The 16,373-nt window shown below is 50.1% G+C and overlaps 9 protein-coding genes across 9 annotated transcripts; 5 read left to right on the top strand and 4 right to left on the bottom strand.

Moving 5' to 3' along the window:
• Positions 1-733: 733 nt before the first annotated feature.
• On the top strand, positions 734-1,636 carry COCVIDRAFT_25112 (hypothetical protein; the record flags this gene model as incomplete). Its single annotated transcript, XM_014702913.1, has 1 exon — positions 734-1,636. One exon carries the CDS (start codon positions 734-736, stop codon positions 1,634-1,636), a length of 903 nt encoding a protein of 300 aa, XP_014558399.1.
• A 739-nt stretch (positions 1,637-2,375) lies between these two features.
• COCVIDRAFT_36223 (hypothetical protein) lies at positions 2,376-3,175 on the bottom strand (the record flags this gene model as incomplete). Its single annotated transcript, XM_014702974.1, has 4 exons — positions 2,376-2,407; positions 2,597-2,867; positions 2,917-2,962; positions 3,012-3,175. 4 exons carry the CDS (start codon positions 3,173-3,175, stop codon positions 2,376-2,378), a joined length of 513 nt encoding a protein of 170 aa, XP_014558460.1.
• Positions 3,176-3,459: 284 nt separating this feature from the next.
• COCVIDRAFT_94548 (hypothetical protein) lies at positions 3,460-3,645 on the top strand (the record flags this gene model as incomplete). The annotated part of the gene is made up of 1 exon (XM_014702973.1): positions 3,460-3,645. One exon carries the CDS (start codon positions 3,460-3,462, stop codon positions 3,643-3,645), a length of 186 nt encoding a protein of 61 aa, XP_014558459.1.
• A 278-nt stretch (positions 3,646-3,923) lies between these two features.
• On the bottom strand, positions 3,924-4,610 carry COCVIDRAFT_94441 (hypothetical protein; the record flags this gene model as incomplete). The annotated part of the gene is made up of 2 exons (XM_014702972.1): positions 3,924-4,529; positions 4,581-4,610. 2 exons carry the CDS (start codon positions 4,608-4,610, stop codon positions 3,924-3,926), a joined length of 636 nt encoding a protein of 211 aa, XP_014558458.1.
• Positions 4,611-4,863: 253 nt separating this feature from the next.
• On the top strand, positions 4,864-5,930 carry COCVIDRAFT_94312 (hypothetical protein; the record flags this gene model as incomplete). The annotated part of the gene is made up of 2 exons (XM_014702971.1): positions 4,864-5,397; positions 5,844-5,930. 2 exons carry the CDS (start codon positions 4,864-4,866, stop codon positions 5,928-5,930), a joined length of 621 nt encoding a protein of 206 aa, XP_014558457.1.
• Positions 5,931-6,264: 334 nt separating this feature from the next.
• On the bottom strand, positions 6,265-7,345 carry COCVIDRAFT_36220 (hypothetical protein; the record flags this gene model as incomplete). The annotated part of the gene is made up of 3 exons (XM_014702970.1): positions 6,265-7,065; positions 7,118-7,215; positions 7,267-7,345. 3 exons carry the CDS (start codon positions 7,343-7,345, stop codon positions 6,265-6,267), a joined length of 978 nt encoding a protein of 325 aa, XP_014558456.1.
• Positions 7,346-8,003: 658 nt separating this feature from the next.
• Positions 8,004-9,988, bottom strand: COCVIDRAFT_94412 (hypothetical protein; the record flags this gene model as incomplete). The annotated part of the gene is made up of 5 exons (XM_014702969.1): positions 8,004-8,756; positions 8,806-9,187; positions 9,244-9,601; positions 9,685-9,780; positions 9,838-9,988. 5 exons carry the CDS (start codon positions 9,986-9,988, stop codon positions 8,004-8,006), a joined length of 1,740 nt encoding a protein of 579 aa, XP_014558455.1.
• Positions 9,989-12,896: 2,908 nt separating this feature from the next.
• COCVIDRAFT_94405 (hypothetical protein) lies at positions 12,897-13,447 on the top strand (the record flags this gene model as incomplete). The annotated part of the gene is made up of 2 exons (XM_014702968.1): positions 12,897-12,974; positions 13,028-13,447. The coding sequence occupies 2 exons, from the start codon at positions 12,897-12,899 to the stop codon at positions 13,445-13,447; spliced, it is 498 nt and encodes a 165-aa protein (XP_014558454.1).
• A 620-nt stretch (positions 13,448-14,067) lies between these two features.
• Positions 14,068-15,397, top strand: COCVIDRAFT_94656 (hypothetical protein; the record flags this gene model as incomplete). The annotated part of the gene is made up of 3 exons (XM_014702967.1): positions 14,068-14,564; positions 14,638-15,281; positions 15,342-15,397. The coding sequence occupies 3 exons, from the start codon at positions 14,068-14,070 to the stop codon at positions 15,395-15,397; spliced, it is 1,197 nt and encodes a 398-aa protein (XP_014558453.1).
• Positions 15,398-16,373: the final 976 nt, after the last annotated feature.

Raw genomic sequence — 16,373 nt, 5'->3', positions numbered from 1 at the left:
CAAAAGACAGGTGATTGCCTGCATCGTTAGTGGGGACGTTAAACCCGTCGCGGGTTTAAGCGTAGTAGTCGCAATAGTCCCCATCTATACAAGTGACTCATTGGCGCGTTGCATGGGAGGCCTAGCCCACAGCTTCTAGATTCCGGTGGAGGAAGAAGACACCCGGCAGTCTTGCCGATGTTCGCTGCGCGGCCGAGATGTTGCAAGTGCAGGAAGGACTCTTTCCCCCACTTTGGAAAACGTGGGGGTGGGGTACGTCATGGTTCGCACGTGATTGGCACCTTCTCTCACCTATATGCATTGACGTTTCTCACTACACACCTAGTTTTGCAGCAACTGGCTTTTGCATTGAATATCATACTTCTTTCGATTCACTCGTATCATGCGTCGGCTATCAACTATGATTAAACCGGATTTACTGCGACGGGTAAACCGATGCGACTTTCAGATGGCACGCGACCAGTCTGAGAAAACCCGCCCATACTTCAACAATGCTCCAGACTATCTCTCGCCTATGACAGATTCATGGTAAAGGTCATTTAATGTGAACGTATCACACTTTGACCACAACTACTTCCTTTTACTTTATCATTCCTATAGAGATGTGCGGGATCAAATACTTTGCTCTTGACCGATATCGCTGTCAACACTTCTAACTTCTGACACCACAACCGAAGAAGTCAACCGAATAAGGTGTCTCTCCTCGGTCCCCACTACTAACCCATTGTTCAAGATGGCAACGAAGGATGGTACATTCGAGGATAACTTTGCTCGGCGGATGCCTTTGGAAATCAAGCACATGGTCTTCAAATGGACAGTAAGCGGCAACGGCGACAAAGGCGGCATCACGGAAATCGAGGTCGAACTTGCGCATGACAACAAACAGTCGCTCAAGTCACCAGCTCTAGACCTTCTGGCAACACTAGCGCGGTGGTATCCAGCAGATGTCCACAAGGAAGCAGTGGGGTATCTTACCTCACCATTATTTCGGTGGGTGTTCATCAGCGACAAGGAGCCGCATCACTCTCTCCTCGCTGTCTTCCGCAAACAAATTTCAACCCGTATTCGAAAGCGCATCAAGCATGTCTACTTGCGAAAACTACGGGTATCAAGTCTTATCCACAAAGCAGAGTTTCCCATAACGAATGGAGATTTGGAGTCGTTGGAACTTCCTCAAGTCTCAGATTACTCTGATTATCTCCGACGTATCGACAAGGATGGAACACGCAATCTATCCGATGTCCGTCTAGCGGTCCTCGAAGAAATCTTGGAAGGCATGCTCTTATTGCCGCGCGCACTACCATCCATCACAAAATTCGATGTCGGTCTTGACATCTTTGATTGCCTACTCGAAGTCCAACACTTTGAGCAAAGCCTTTCCTCGCTGATCGACGAACTACAAGCTGATCCACAGGATCTGTCTTTATACGCCGCATATTCTATCGCCATTTGGCCATTCAAGAGGCTGAGAGGAGTATCTAACATCAACATACAAGTTGTCTGGGACAATCACTTTGGGCAGGAAGCCGACTTAGGCGCAACAGACGAAGAAAAGGAAAAGCTTCAGGATATTTTTGTCACGTTCATGCGCAGGCAGATTCCTGCAAAGTCCATCACGAGCTATGTTCAGAAGTAGATATTCATGACTTGGTATAGTGGATAGTGAGTACTCGACTGTGAAAGGAGTGGACAGACACGGATTGGAGGAGCTTGATTTCAGGTATATATGCCGTGCGACCGGCTTCTCTAATTAGGCTCGACTGAACATATAAACTTTGATTCCAAAATAAACCTACCCAACTTCGTTCCATGATCATGGCTTTGGCACAATTCTTCTCCTCTCGTCGTTTATGACCGCCGAGATGAAATGACTCGCCTGCCCCATCTTTGAACAACTAGCCGACTATCCTCAAGGAACTTTGTTGTCTCATACTGAAGCTTCGCCAAGCACACTCTGGTTAGAAGATTCAAGGTTTTCAGGAGCAGGATCTAGGTTGCACGATGAGTAAAGAGAAAAAGAGACGATCGGGAAATTGTAATTTTGATTCGCAGAAATGACAGAAAGCACTACATCTGCCCTATTGCAATTTCCTGCCGAAGCTAGGAGATCCGATTCACCAATGCATAATCGAATTCGGTTGGATGGCTTTGAAAAAGCCAGCACCTTGGATGATCATGGATACATGTCGCTCCAGTTCCCAACCACCAGATTCATGGTATCATTCATCGCAACCGCGTCATGAGGCTGATCTTACGAGATGCCGTTCGATTTCGTAAGCGTAGGAGACACCGACCCTAGTCAGATATCTATATCAGTTTTCATCTGTGTTGATGATCATGTTTGATACTCACCAATCGCCGAGGTGTTGACAGTACTATTCAACTACTTTCTGCTCAATTCCAATTTCTAAGTTCATGTCAGAAGAGACAGCCTCTATTTCGCAGCGCAGTTTATCTTCCATGGTTTGCTTGATAATTGTGTCGACTTTCGGCTTGATAATGATGCAGAAGACCACTTTCTTCAAACCAGGGAGGTACTTTGGCAATTTCAGTATGGAAAAAAGCCGGGGGATGTCTTTCGATAGGGATTCTTGACTCTCTTGTAAAGAAACCTCGAATCGGAGGGAAGTAATCTGGCGACGCTGACCAGTCTTGAAGCGGGAGAAACATTCCCTCATTGGATAGTGCAACGGAATGGAGAACACACTTTGTTGCATCGGGATATTAACTGCTTCTGCGTAGATTTGACGGCATACTCGTAAGAGAGCGACTCTGCTAGGATCCCCCTGCGAATGCATGCGATAACCGTCGCGTTTTGCCTCATACGCTCTTCCGCCGAGCGCAAACTCCCATATCATATTGCGGACCTGTATAGTCAGTATCCGTTGCATATCTGGATGGCGAGTAGTTGCTTACCTCAGCCGGGAGACGAAGTAGAGGCGATTTCCGGTTGGCTTCAACACTGATGGATATTAGTTGTCTCCTGCAAAGTCCAGTCATGGTGTACTTACATGTCCTTCTCTCCGCCCTTGGGTGTAACGTTGAGCATGCCATTCCTGAAGGTGTGGTATCCGCGTGCAGGCCTCTTCACAACCTCGTCTTTGCTCTGCTTATCAGTGGAAGTCTTCTTCGCTTTCTGAGCCTTGTCGTTGGTAGCAGGCTTTTGGGGCGCCATGATGATGTCGAGAGTGACTGGTTGACGAGCAGGGTTGTGTTCAAGATATAAGCAGAGGGTAGAAAGTGGAAGAGTTAAGTGAGACTGTTCGCGGTGAGTGAAAGCAGGACAAGACCCTCATAGGAAATGTTATCACGCCAACACAGTACGGTGAGCGGGGAGCAAACACAGTGATAGTGAGTGTGAAGGAGAGAGCGTATCTTTTGGCCATAGGGCATTAATTAATAACTACTTGATCACATCTCATTGGAACGGCAAGGTAATAGAAGGCAGTCACAACGTCTATGCTAGTTAGAACTATCATAACAGAAGCCTACGCCTTCACTGCAGCCATAACTTCACCTACACCCGCAACTCGCATCAATATTACCGGAGGGGAGCGAGCACCTAATCTTCATGTCAGTACATTATTGCGCATGACATACTCAGCAGTGAAGGCGATGAGGAAGTGCTCAGAGAGAAGATTGTAAACTCGCCATTGACGGCGCCAGACGAGTCGAGAGTGAAGGACTGCTTGCAGTCCTTCACTCTCGTCTCAAGCCCGGCACCATCTCCGCCTAAGGATGACGATAACGAAGTTTCATCATTGCACATGTGGTAAAGGAAAAGGGAGTACTCACATATGGACTTCAGTGTGTGGACTACAAACTTGTTTGCGCAAGAGCATTGAAGCAATGCTATTGAAAGCGGACAGCCGCGATGGAGGGTGGGCCAAGACAAGCAACCATAACTGCAAGAGTTGTCTGGTTCAATAGTCTAGATCCAGGGTGTCGTCCTTTTGCGCATCCGGCCCATTCGCCTGGTGCCATGGGTCCCACTCATCACTCTCGTCGTCACTGTAATCACTGCCTGGACCATTGCGACCACTCCTTCGTCTCGGCAGGCCCTTTTGCAGCCTAACTTCTTTTCTCCTTTTCGCATATCTGTCTCTCTTCCTCTTAGCCTTGGCTTTGCTCTTCGCACTGGTTGTAGCCCATTGTTGCTTGTTTGCTTGCCCTGGCTCCTTTGACTGAGCCTGCTGCGAATCGTCTACCACATGCGAAGAACTCTCTTGCGCTGGGCTCGCAACATCGGGAGACGGCTTTTCGGAAGTAGATTTACAGTCAGAAGATTCGCCGTTTTCTTTCTGTAATCGCCGTTTGCGAAGGATGGCTTGGATTTCCGAGTGTCGGAACATGGCAATTTGCTCGTCAGTCAAGGTCCGCTTGGTGCCGTCAGGATAGTAGCCGAGCCCATCGTCCTCTTCGTCATAATATTCTTCAGCCGTCTCTGCCTCGTGATGTACACCGTAGAGAATATGTTCTGGCGTTGACGCGTGGGGGAAATGCTGCGCGTGGAAAGCGAGGAGATCATCCTACCGTTCTTAGTACCTGTCTAGGGGTTCGAAAACATTGATTCAACTTACGACCGTGACCGTTGGAATTTGCAGCGCCATAACTTTTTATTATCTTCCCAGAGAGTTGGGTCGAACAGCGACGCGCTCAAAGGCGCGGAATTTCACGTTGGCCGAGACATGAGTGAAAGAAGAAGAGGAATCAGTCCCCGAGCTCAAAAAGACTACCGACGATCATTCGCGTGAGCACGAGGTCTTGGCTTCACCGCGGCATGACGTGTGTGCTGCCCACGCCAACCGCCGCGCTCACAAACAACCCTCCAGCAACACCCTAATGCACCCCGCTTAAGCCACCATGAAATCCGGATCTCTCTTCACGTACCCTCTTGCTACCATCTCTCTAATATTCGCTTGCTCTGCGGAGTCTCGCCCGTTCGACAGCATCGTCAACTCGCTCCACATCCTGACCGAGCAATCACCGCTTCGCGACTACATCATGGGCAAACCAGAGGGGCAGGTCTCAACTGGCGTCATCATATCCGATGTCATCGGAAACACACAGGAGATTGCCATCTTCAGCGGCCTGACAAGGAACATCGACGCTGTAGCCGGACGGTTAGACAACGCAGCGCAGAACGCCACTGTACTCGCTCCCCACAACAGCGTCATGCGCGACTTGAAGAGGAAACCATGGGAAGACCCAGACGACTACAACAAACTGGGCGCCGAAGCCTACCAGGGCGCTAGCGGAGAAGACCGCGCAAAGAGCAACCTCGAGCGCTTCGTCCAGCGACACATTGTACCGGAAAGTCCGTGGGAAGAGGGCAAGAAGATCAAGACACTTGCCGGCAACGAGATCTGGTGGGAGTCCAAGGACGGCCAAAAGAAGGTAAGCATGCCCGTCAGTACAGTAGTCTGCATTGCATTCCGAGTTGCCCCACCGGACCGCAGGGCGGCCATTCGCCTCTCGGCCCAACTGCCCACGAACATATTCAATGCAATTTCCAAAATTTCCATCAAAACAACCAAAATAATTGGTGAGATGGCCGAGTTGGTTATGGCGCCAGGTTAAGGTCTTCTTAACATCATATTCCTGGTCACGAAAGTGGCGTGGGTTCGAGTCCCACTCTCATCAGCATTCGTCTGGCTTCAGTCAGATACCCCAGGTTCTTTTTTTTCTCTTGAGTTGTTTCTCTTGAGTTGTTTCTCTTTTGGCGACATCGAGGAGACATTTGTACTACTTTTTCTTCGTGGTGTTGCCGAAGATTTTCTTTCCAATGCTTTTTTTTCCTTTTGCCAAGCACTACCAGATTCTGAGCTAATCGAATCTTGCAGATCCAACCCGCCAACGTCGAAATCAAGAGTATCGCCGACAAGGTCGCCAACGGTGAAGTCTGGGTGCTTGGAGGATCTCTCGCTTAGACATTTTGTTCTATGAATCAAGGCTGGCCCGTGATGATAGGCAGAAGGAGGCCCTTTTTTTTCTTTCCTTTGATTGCAATGTTGGTATAGATCAAGTGTACAACTCAAGAGGATTTATCATGAACACCAGAATATTCACCTACGTTGGCTCACTTTCCAAACATACTGCAATTCTTCCTCTCATCTTCTAAATACTCATTTCAGAATATGTACTTTAAGCTATCACTTCAGAATGTATACGAAGAATCATCGCTATTATGTGTTTATCTTACAATCACCCAGTCTTACTTGACTGAGTAGGTTCGACCTCCTGTACTGAACTCATGGGCATCATCTACAGCATTGGCGTCTCCTCCCTCTCTCCAATGACGTTGAGGAACGCAGTGTGAACATGCTCTGTCAGATCACTGGCCTGCAGCGATCTGCCCTTCTCCTTGAAGGCCAACTTGGAGCATTCTCTCGTAATACAAGAGCCTCCATATGCTGCAAGAGCCAACGTCTCGCTCCTTGACATCTCAGTCCCGATGTCCCACAGCTTGTCGTGGTATGCCTTCCTGTAGGCTAGTAGAGTCGCCAAACTACCCGTCAGAGTATCGCCCTGACCGCCCGAGCGCTTCAAGCCACCCTCGCCCTCAGAGACCAGGGTATGTGAACCATTGGAAATGTAGTCCTTGGCACCCTTCTGGATGATCGTAACACCACCAAAAGCCTTTGATAGCTTGGAGCAAAGTTCTGAAGGATCGCCCTCATCAACGTTGACGCCCTTTGCCTTGGCCAATCTTCCAAATTCCACAACGTTGGGCGTGAGGATGCACTCCTTGCAGCCTTCAACGAGTTCAGGCCTCGTCTGTGCAAGGTACAGACCATCTGCATCCAGTACAAAAGGGATGCCCTGCTTCCTAGCCTCTTCAATCACCTTTGCGCATGTGTCTTGCATGAGTTTGTCGCGACCGAGGCCAGGACCAATTACGACAACGTGGAGCCGCGATAGCATTCCAACAACTTCTGCGCTTACACTCTCGGCGCTCTCGGATTGCGCAAGGTTCTTGGACTGTCGCATGTACGGGTGTACCATAAGGTTAGGGGAGTAGGTCTTGATGACGGCGCCTGCTCCCGGCTCGCATATGACGTGAGACTGAAGTAGTGTCAGCAGATCTCCTTGCATGATGGTTTCTGGGAGATAGCACCATATCACAGCCTAGTTTTGCAGAGGCCATGGCGGAGAAGTAGGGTGCGCCAGTGTAATCTTCACTGCCACCAATGACTGCCACACGACCCAATTGACCTGTAAAAATGAATTAGACATGCATTCTAGAACCCAGAGCGGTCTCCATGCCCTTGTGGAAGCTCTCGAGCATAGGCGGTACCATATTGTACACCTTCTTAAGAAGGTCTTTCCTTGATGCGCCGGCCATTTTGGTATACTTTTGAATAACTATTAAATTTGAATATCGAGCAGGAGGACCACAAGAACAGCTGTGAAGATTTGATTGTAGGAACGATGTTGTACGCTTTCCGCATGGTTTTGTTATGGAGCTCAACGCATAGGGACGTCATAATGATGGTGGGGCATTGACGCGACGCGCCAAATCTAGCAACTACGCAAACGCATAGCAGAGAGGAACAGCGGGGACAGCATAGCCGGCCGCGTACCCGAATAAGCATACGGAGGAACTTGCAAACTAGGGCTGGAAAGTATTGGTATTTATTGTTCAATTTGCAAAGACATGTTTGTACTCCACTAGCTATCATTCGGCAAGGAGCCGCCCAAGAAGGTAAATATGGGCAGCAGAAATTAGCTCGTATATCTCTCATCGAGCATAAACAGCAATGCCCGCTCAGCACTTTAGGCATAAATATTAGAAATGGCAGGGTCATTCAAACCCCGTGAAAGCTAGTGTACGCCAGAGAGAATCCTCAATATGCGGGCGTTCTAGACTCGCTCAACAAAGCCAACAAAGCCGCAATCGCTCTGAAGCATAGGGTGCAGTCCTGCGAAGAGGGCTGATAGTAGCAGAAATAGAAGAAGGAACATCTACATTCCCCTAGTTGACCACGCAGACTGAGGATGATTTAGGCAGTGACAGCGTCTGTAGTCCCGGCAACCCCGTCGACCTTGTTTTCAGCAGGGGTTTTGTCAGTAGCCTCGTCGCTGGTCTTCGCTTCAACCTGAGGCGCAGATACCTCCTTGCTATCTTCTTTGTCTGCTTCTGCCATAACAACGTCGCCTTCCGCATCAGTTGGCTTCGAGGTAGTCTCTGGAGCGGCATCATCCTTTTTCGCTGCCGTCTCCTCGTTGCTCTTTTCCGCAGTCTTTTCTGCAGATTCGGACTTCTCGCGTTCTTCGTTCTTGACACCGTTCGCACCAGCCGGCTCCGTGTCGGATGCTAGTACGCTATTCCATTTGGTAAGAAGTTCAGTCGAACGCTTCTTGAAAGCAAATTCTTCCTCCATTGGAATAGATTCAAGCTTGATAATAGCCCGAAGGACCTTGTGGACCTTGGTCTTCTTAATCACTTCAGCCTCAAGATCTGCATGAGCTTCAAGCTGCTTCAGATACTCGGACATGCTTGTCATATCTTCGTCTTTGGGTGCCTGGTCGCGGGACAAAAAGCCCTTTTGGAGACGGTGTCGGAGGTAGAGAACTTGCTTCTCGCGCTTCTGTAACCACTCTTCTTCAGTCATAGCTGGCTCCTCGGGTGCTGCAGGCTCAGCCTCCTCGCTGGCTTTCTTCTTCGACTTGGGCTCCTTCTTCGTCTTTGCAGCAGATGGCTCCTTTGGTGTCTTTGTCGTCAGCTTGAGCTTGGTCTTGAGAGTCTTTGCGAACTGTCGCCATGTCAGTAGTTGCAAATCGATTCATGGATGTGATACATACCTTTCCGCTCTCGCCATCGCTCTCGCCGTCATTCTTGCGCTTCTTTGCGGTCTTGGTCTTCTTAGCTGAAGCAGCAGCATCACCAGTGTCTTCCGCATCAGCGGTTTCTGATGTTGCGGCTGCTGTGCTCTTGCGCCTAGAGGCCTTCTCGGCCTTCTCCTTCTTCTGCTGCTCCTTCTGCTCCTTCTGTTCAAGGTCTTCTTGCATCGCAGATTCGTGGGCAGAGAGCATATCTTTGAAATATGCCAGATCGTGGCCCTCGGCAGCAATCTGATATGCCTCCCAGAGAGCTTTGTTCCTCTTCCCCTGGTTGCCAGTCTCCACATCCTTCTTCACTTCCTCGAGATCGAATGGCAACAGATCAGTGTTGACTTGCCACGCACTACCGACCTTGGTCAGCAACCTATTATGCAGAAGAGTAGATCGTTGTTTACTCACAATTCGTTTGTACCCAGAAACATGATAGGATACCGCCTATCTTTAGCGTTTTTGCCACCTTCAAGAAAGTCTTCTCGGTATGTGCCGTCAATACGCCTAGCACTGACAGGACGCTTGCTGAGAAGTGACTCGGGGAGCATTTCCTCGTCACATACAATGACTGGCCATGGCTGGTATCCACGCATAGCAACCATGTGCATGTCTCCCGGCGACACATTCAGGCGAAGCTCAGGTGCCTTCTTTGCCTTCTTAGCTGGTGTTTTCTTCTTGTGTTCGGGAATGCCAGCGCCTGACTTGCGGGCCTTTTTGGGAGCCGGGGTACCATTGGTCGCTGGCGCGTCAGAGGCAGGTGCGGCATCTATGAGAATATGTCAGTACATGAGCGTAAAGAGTAAGACCTGTCTGTGCTGCCTCCAGTTGGTTGGGCTGTCTACCACTCACCTGCATCATCGCTTGCAGCGACAGGCGCTGCCTGCGCGTCAGTGGTGACATCATCCTTGCTAGCAACATCTTCTTGGGTGTCTTTGTTTTCAGGCACTGGTAGACAATCATGTCAGCATCCTCTTCGCCGATTTACAAAGTAAGGTCTCTTACCTTCAGCAACGCCAGAGGTAGCTACAACGCCGTCATCAGTCGGCTTTGCCTCTGCGACGGCAGGCTGAGCAACACCATCCGTGGAGCGCGTCGCCTCCTCGGTATTGTTCGTGGCGTCCACAGGAACGGGTGATTTCGCCTCCTCCGCCATTGTGCGAGTCACGCTCACGTTTGTGTGATGTCGAGTCGACGCGTAAGTGATGCGCAGGGTCGCGATTTAGGAAGTTGATAGGATGAATGCGACAGCAAGACCGCGTGGTTGATGGCTGACAGCGCGGATTGATGATGCGCGGTGGGTGAGGTGGCTGGGTTGTTTTGTGGTGATGTGGGGAGGGCGAGAGAGAAGAGATCGGAGACGCAACTCTTCAACTTTCCAGCGACGCCAGGCGCAGCACGTGACGTTGGTCGGTCTGCCCGCAACGGGCGTGCTACTGATCGGGAAAAATTCCGAGGTGATTCACTGCCACCTCTGGATGTACCGACCACCTTCTGGCAATGTTGCAGCAAGCGTGTGGAGTGTTTGCCGTGTTGTGGGTGTTGGCTACTGCTGCTATCGCCGCCTTCCAAGGTTTGGCGGGATGCGATGACTTAGGTCCGTGCTGGAGTACGAAGCTGCTACGCCTTTTCAGCCAGCCAACACACAGTCACGAACTCAACGCAAGGGGCTTGCAGATGGACCCTATGCGAAGAGTCTCGTCTACTGACACAGCTCTTTTGGCGGTTTCCTTTTACTCTTGCTGAGGCGTAATGGACGGTCGATTGGCTTCATATGGCATGCACATGCGACTTGTCGTAAGAAGCCTCCAGGTGAACGCGCACGTTGTTGGGAGAACCGATACTCTTCTAGATTATTCTCCCTAGCTCTTTCTCATATTGCACGGTCTATACGCTTGTCGTTAGTGAATCATGATGTTCTGTCTGAGGTTGGTCATCGTGGAACGGTCAGAATGATTGCAACACATAGGAACGCTGAGCTGCGGGGTCTCGGACTTGCTCTTGGTAGGCTTGTCAGGGATGATTTGCATTTCGACTACACTTCAGCCTTCGTCAGCTCGAACACATGTCTATCCTGGGGGATGAGCAGTCACTCACTGTATTCGTTTCTCGCTCCTGGGGTGATTTCTGTATGTCTGTTTGCTATAAGGACATGTTTCCGCCTACTTACCCATATCGACGCCCGTACGTCAAGTACACGGGCTTTTACCATACACTGAAGAGACTGATGAAACACAGGGTTGCGAGAGGAAATACCCAAACCCTCGCACAAATCTGTACCAAGACCAACTGCAGCTAGTCATCGGCCACAGGAATGAGTCGTGATGGCGCGATTCCAGTTTTCAACGATCCATCAATATTTGATTCTCAGCTCTCCGCGACTTGTAGGCGTCCATCAAGCCTGCCGTTTTCCAAGCAATGCCTACATGATCCGTATGCTGAGTGATTCACTTCCGCATAGCTTACGATAGGACAATAACTTGTGTCAGGAAGGGTGGTGTTATATGCTCTCGTTACCTCATTACCATCTTCAGACTTGCCTGACTCCATCTCTTCCAAGGGTCTTGTTTCCGTCATGCTGGAAGTGACGATATTAAGGAATCGGCCAACGGCGTCACAAACAGGGAGTATTACCAGCCGCTAATCCTTTGATGGGTTCTAGAGAGTACAATCTGAGTATTATAGGCTTCTTGGAGCCAATTCGTCTTATAGAGGAGCATATGTCAAGGTGGGTTACTGCGGATATACTGGAATATGTAATCAGTATCCGACAAAGACGTTTCACTCAGTTAGAGCATTCGAGCTTAGTCGTGAGCCGATAGTTGTGTAGAGACCTCGTGATCCGAACAGATTAGCTGTATGAGCTGTACTGTGAACAGGACACCCATCTTCAGATCGAAACTTGAGTCGGATTGTTTCTGTACCTCTGTATAGACAGATCTGGGCTGGACAACCGCCCCAGATTATCGCGATCCGGGGGGCTGGGCTTTTCCGTTCCCGTGTTGGCTATCGATAAGCCAGTAGTCATCTTTCTGGGTGCAGCACATGACTGAGGCACTTGGGCTTGCCTTAGGCTTCCGCTTTCAATCAGTCGGTCCGCAACGATCTGTCGTCATGCTAGCTATTTAAACAGCCGGACTTCCTGTCGAGTGCACTGGTATGTTGAAATGGGCGACCGCAAGCTACTCGTACGGATGCGAAATACACCTTGGCCACCAGATTTCATAGCCAAGCTATGGCGCGGTGAGATGAGTGTTGTTGCGCTCCCCGGCTGTTGTATGGCTCATAAAGCATGTCCAGAGCTGTTGCTGCTTCCTATCCCGGCGGCTAACAACGACTTGGAGAGCCACCGTAAATATTTGTGCACCCTAGAAGCTCAGAATTTTCAGCTGCGCGCACTTGTAGTGCATGTATCTAGACACGCATTTCACACAATTGCCGACCGTCGGGGCGATTTATAGGAGCGATCGAGCGAGGGGTAGCGGTGCGTCGGGGGAGCCATCGTGCTGTCCTGGTATCGGGATCAATCTGACGCCAGCACAGGGGCTAGCCACTTGGGTACTGTGCAACAAAGACACGAGATGTTCCTTCGCTGGCAGGGTTGAGGGCGTTGATGGTGTTAGAAGTGGGCGGCTCTCACGAGCGAGTGACCTGCAGTTATCGCTAGTGCTCATCACGTGTGGCATCAACTGCAAAACCAAACACTGGCACAAGCAGAGCTACGTAGAATAAATGTACAGTGTAGATATGGCAGTGCGCAATTCCAAGCCACATTTACAGGAAGTAGAATAAAGCGCGATATCGAAAGCGCGGTCCAATTCAAGGCCGAGGCGTGCATTCCAGTAATCTCGAGGGCTGCAACCGCAGGCTTGTGCTGGGTCTTCACAGCCGCCTGGGACTTTCGTCACACGCTCCAAACATTGCAAAAGCCTTACCCGCTAAAGCCCGCTTCCGCGTGCTTAGCGTGATGTAACTGCAGGCCCAAGCATCTGCGGCTCTCAATCTGGGCACAAAGTTGCGCAATAAGCATCCCCACCATATTTACGTACTACCCAGTGAGCACTATGGCAGCGGATCCAAGCACTGCGAGCGACGCACCAAATGGCGACTACCAGGCACTATGGGCAAACAAATACCGAGGCGTATGTTGGTGCAATGGCCGTTGCTCCATGCCTGACTGACTGACAGCTGGTAGGCCACAGTAGAAGACCTCGATCCCCCGCCTGCCCTCTCCGTCAAGCCTACCGACCCAATCTCATGGGCGCTCATGTCCGGCCTTGAACGCGACTATACACACCTCACTGTCATTGCCGAGGCGAATCGCGCACTACTTGGATACATTAGCATCCCGCATCTCCAGCAACTTCTCAAAGAAGGCAAAGTCAAGGACAGCGACCCTGTTCAAGAGGCCATGCACAAGTTCCAGCGACGCGGCAGGAGGTACAAGGTCATCACTACAGAGACGCCACTCGAAGAGCTTGAGGAGTTTTTTAATGGCGGAGTAGATGGCAGCGGAAAGCAGGAGTTTGCGGTGGTGACTGATGCAAGCAGGAAGTTCGTGCTCGGGGTGGCTACAAGGGCGGACTTGGAGAACTTTGCGAAGAGGAGGGCATAAAGGACCTCCATGATTTACTGGGGAATGGGAGAACGAGTTCTACGGATAGGTCGTGTTGGGTGATGCATCAGGAGGCGTTTACTTGGGATACCAATGATCATCGTTGTAAAGAGAGGAATAATCCGGCGTGTGCCTCCCAGTAATCCATGGAACTCCCAAAGCCTTCCCGCCTACAGTTGTAAGAATATCAGCCCGCAGATCAAATCGGGACATGTTTAGTTGATCTACATTGCGCTAGCATGCGGTCCTGGTGGGACATGGACATTTGCCGCTCGATGGTTCAGAAAATGACCATCAAGTCTGGCCGAGCTTCAGTTGATAACCATAATTTAATGACGAGCCTGCAAATTGGTAACCACCACCAGATCCAGTCCCCCGAGACGTCATGAAGAGACCAAACGCCTTAAATGTGCTGACTCATGTTCGCACCCTAATCTCAACCCCGATCCACCGCTTGTTATGTGCATACCACACTTTCGGGTTTCCCCGCATACCGTAACCTTGGAGCACAGCGGCTCTTTATGTAGCTTTGGCCCCAGTTGACCACAGGGTTAGAACGAAAGTCCTTGAATCAACCAACTAACTTCGCCTCTCTTCTTGTAGATCGGGCGGCCGCTGGCATGCTCGCACCTGCCTTTCGCGTTCGCAGTAAGCCCCACCTCCAGCATCCACTATCACAAGCCTGGAGAACCACAACACAACAATCTACACCACACCGAACGCGCATCTTGTCCGTGACAATACACCTCAAGAAGCAGTCGAGATGGTATTCGGAAGACGTACCGAAGGCGCAGATAGGCGCTGGGACGACCACGCCCGTTCCCCCCAACGCTGACCCGCCAAAGTCCAAGCCACCCTTTTACTTTGAGGCTGGATATGCGCTGTTTGCAAAGAGACCATCGAGACCATTCCCTCCCCCGTTCCTCTCCATGCCCTCTACGAGCTTCTCGGAACCACTCAGCACGTACAACAAGAGTAGAGACCGGCGGCCGACAGTCAATGGGCAGATGATTAGAGGAGTTACAAATGGCGATGATGCTGTGCTAGTCAGCGAGAGTTTCATTGCCGCAAATGACGGCGTCGGAGCATGGGCTACTAGGGAGAGAGGGCATGCAGCGTTAGTCAACCAAAGCACTCCCAGCCGTCCATGTGGAAAGCGCTAGATCACTGCTAACACAAGACACGCGTAGCCTCTGGTCCCGCCTCATTGCCCATTTCTGGGCTCTCGAAGTAGAAGCTGCAACCTACAACGCCACGACTCCTCCAGAGCCTATCACCTACCTGCAGAATGCCTACAAGCTTACCCAACAAGCAACCTCGAAACCCAACGCGTGGTATGGCACAACCACGACGTGCGGTGCGCTTCTCAGCGCCGACAACGAAGAACCCAATCACCCAGTCCTCTACGTAACCCAGCTCGGCGACTCCCAGATCCTCGTCATACGCCCGAACACTAGAGAAGTTGTATTCAGGACAAAAGAGCAATGGCATTGGTTCGATTGTCCGCGGCAGATAGGGACAAATAGTCCTGATACGCCAAGCGAGAATGCGATGGTGGATTGTGTAGAGATTCAGGAAGACGACGTAGTAATTGCCATGACAGATGGTGTGGTGGATAATCTGTGGGAACATGAGATTGTAGAAAATGTTTGCGACAGTATAGAGAGATGGAGTGGTGACAAAGATAAAGATATAGAAGAGCAGACATACGCGGATGGCATGCAGTTTGTGGCTCAGCAACTCGTTAATGCAGCGAAGGAGATTGCTCTGGATCCTTTTGCTGAGAGTCCATACATGGAGAAGGCGATCGATGAGGGTCTGTCTATCGAAGGAGGTTAGTACCCTGGTAAACTTGACATCGACTGTGGGTTTTCTCTTGCTTAAACTAATACAGGTAAACTCGACGACATCAGCGTTGTAGCGGCTCAGTGCAAACGGCGAAAAGGTTGAGGCCTCGATTGATATGAATGACGAAAGTCTTTCTGCAAAACCGTAAACTCCTATTAGGACCCATCGGAGTCCAACTACATGCATGAGAGAATTCGCACACGATTCGTTCGTAGATGGAAACGACCTGGAAAGACACTACAATGAACCCGGAGTCACATGTCAAACAGAGCATTGTACTGTCACACTAGACCGATCCTTTGGATACTTAGCGTCTAGATTGTGCGCTCGGATATTGTCATTGTAGGCACCATATTCTGCACCAAGAATCGTTATCTGGTCAACAGGATTAGGGGTGTAGGGGTCGCAAAAGAAGCGGTGGTGCTCTATGATAAAGTTGGGATGGCTTACAAGAGAGGTTACGACTCGGTCGTTAACAACCGCGTTGTTAAAAATCACCGTTCATCCTAGATTCTCAGGTCATTTATACTTATACCTGTGGCTATCGTTGGGCTTGATAAGCGCTTGTATGGTATAGACAATCTATGGATAGACCTTGTCCATTGCCGTTGCATTCAAACAAGAAGCTTTTCCAATTCAGACCCCTACACTATAATCCACTACTTTTCAATGACATCATGGAATCCGACCAGGTTGGTAATGATCATAACGCAGCTTGGCAACTGCCAATTACTATGACTCTTCCCGGAGACATGCATTTGAAACCGGTCACGACTTTAATTATATCTTACCGTCATTCTAAGGTTCTCAATGTTGTCAGCGGTCTCTGATACTTGGGCAATGCTTTTCTGAGCTCGCATGATACACAGCATGAACCCTGCTGTACGCTGAGTTTGGACCCACATATGTCCACTGCTCTGGAGAGGGCACAAGGAGAAGAGTTCCGGCATCACATTGTAGGCATCATGAGTGGAGCACAGTGAACAGCACAAGAATCATACAAGTGTATTGGATGGCATCTTGTTTCAATGCCGACGTGAGTTATATGGCTACCCAAGGACAAGCTGTGCAAAACAAC

This window comes from Bipolaris victoriae, assembly GCF_000527765.1.
Source record: "Bipolaris victoriae FI3 unplaced genomic scaffold scaffold_26, whole genome shotgun sequence".
NCBI classification, from domain to species: Eukaryota; Fungi; Ascomycota; class Dothideomycetes; order Pleosporales; family Pleosporaceae; genus Bipolaris; species Bipolaris victoriae.
The sequence above is the reverse complement of the archived record's forward strand: the minus strand, read 5'-3'. Positions and strand labels throughout refer to the sequence as shown.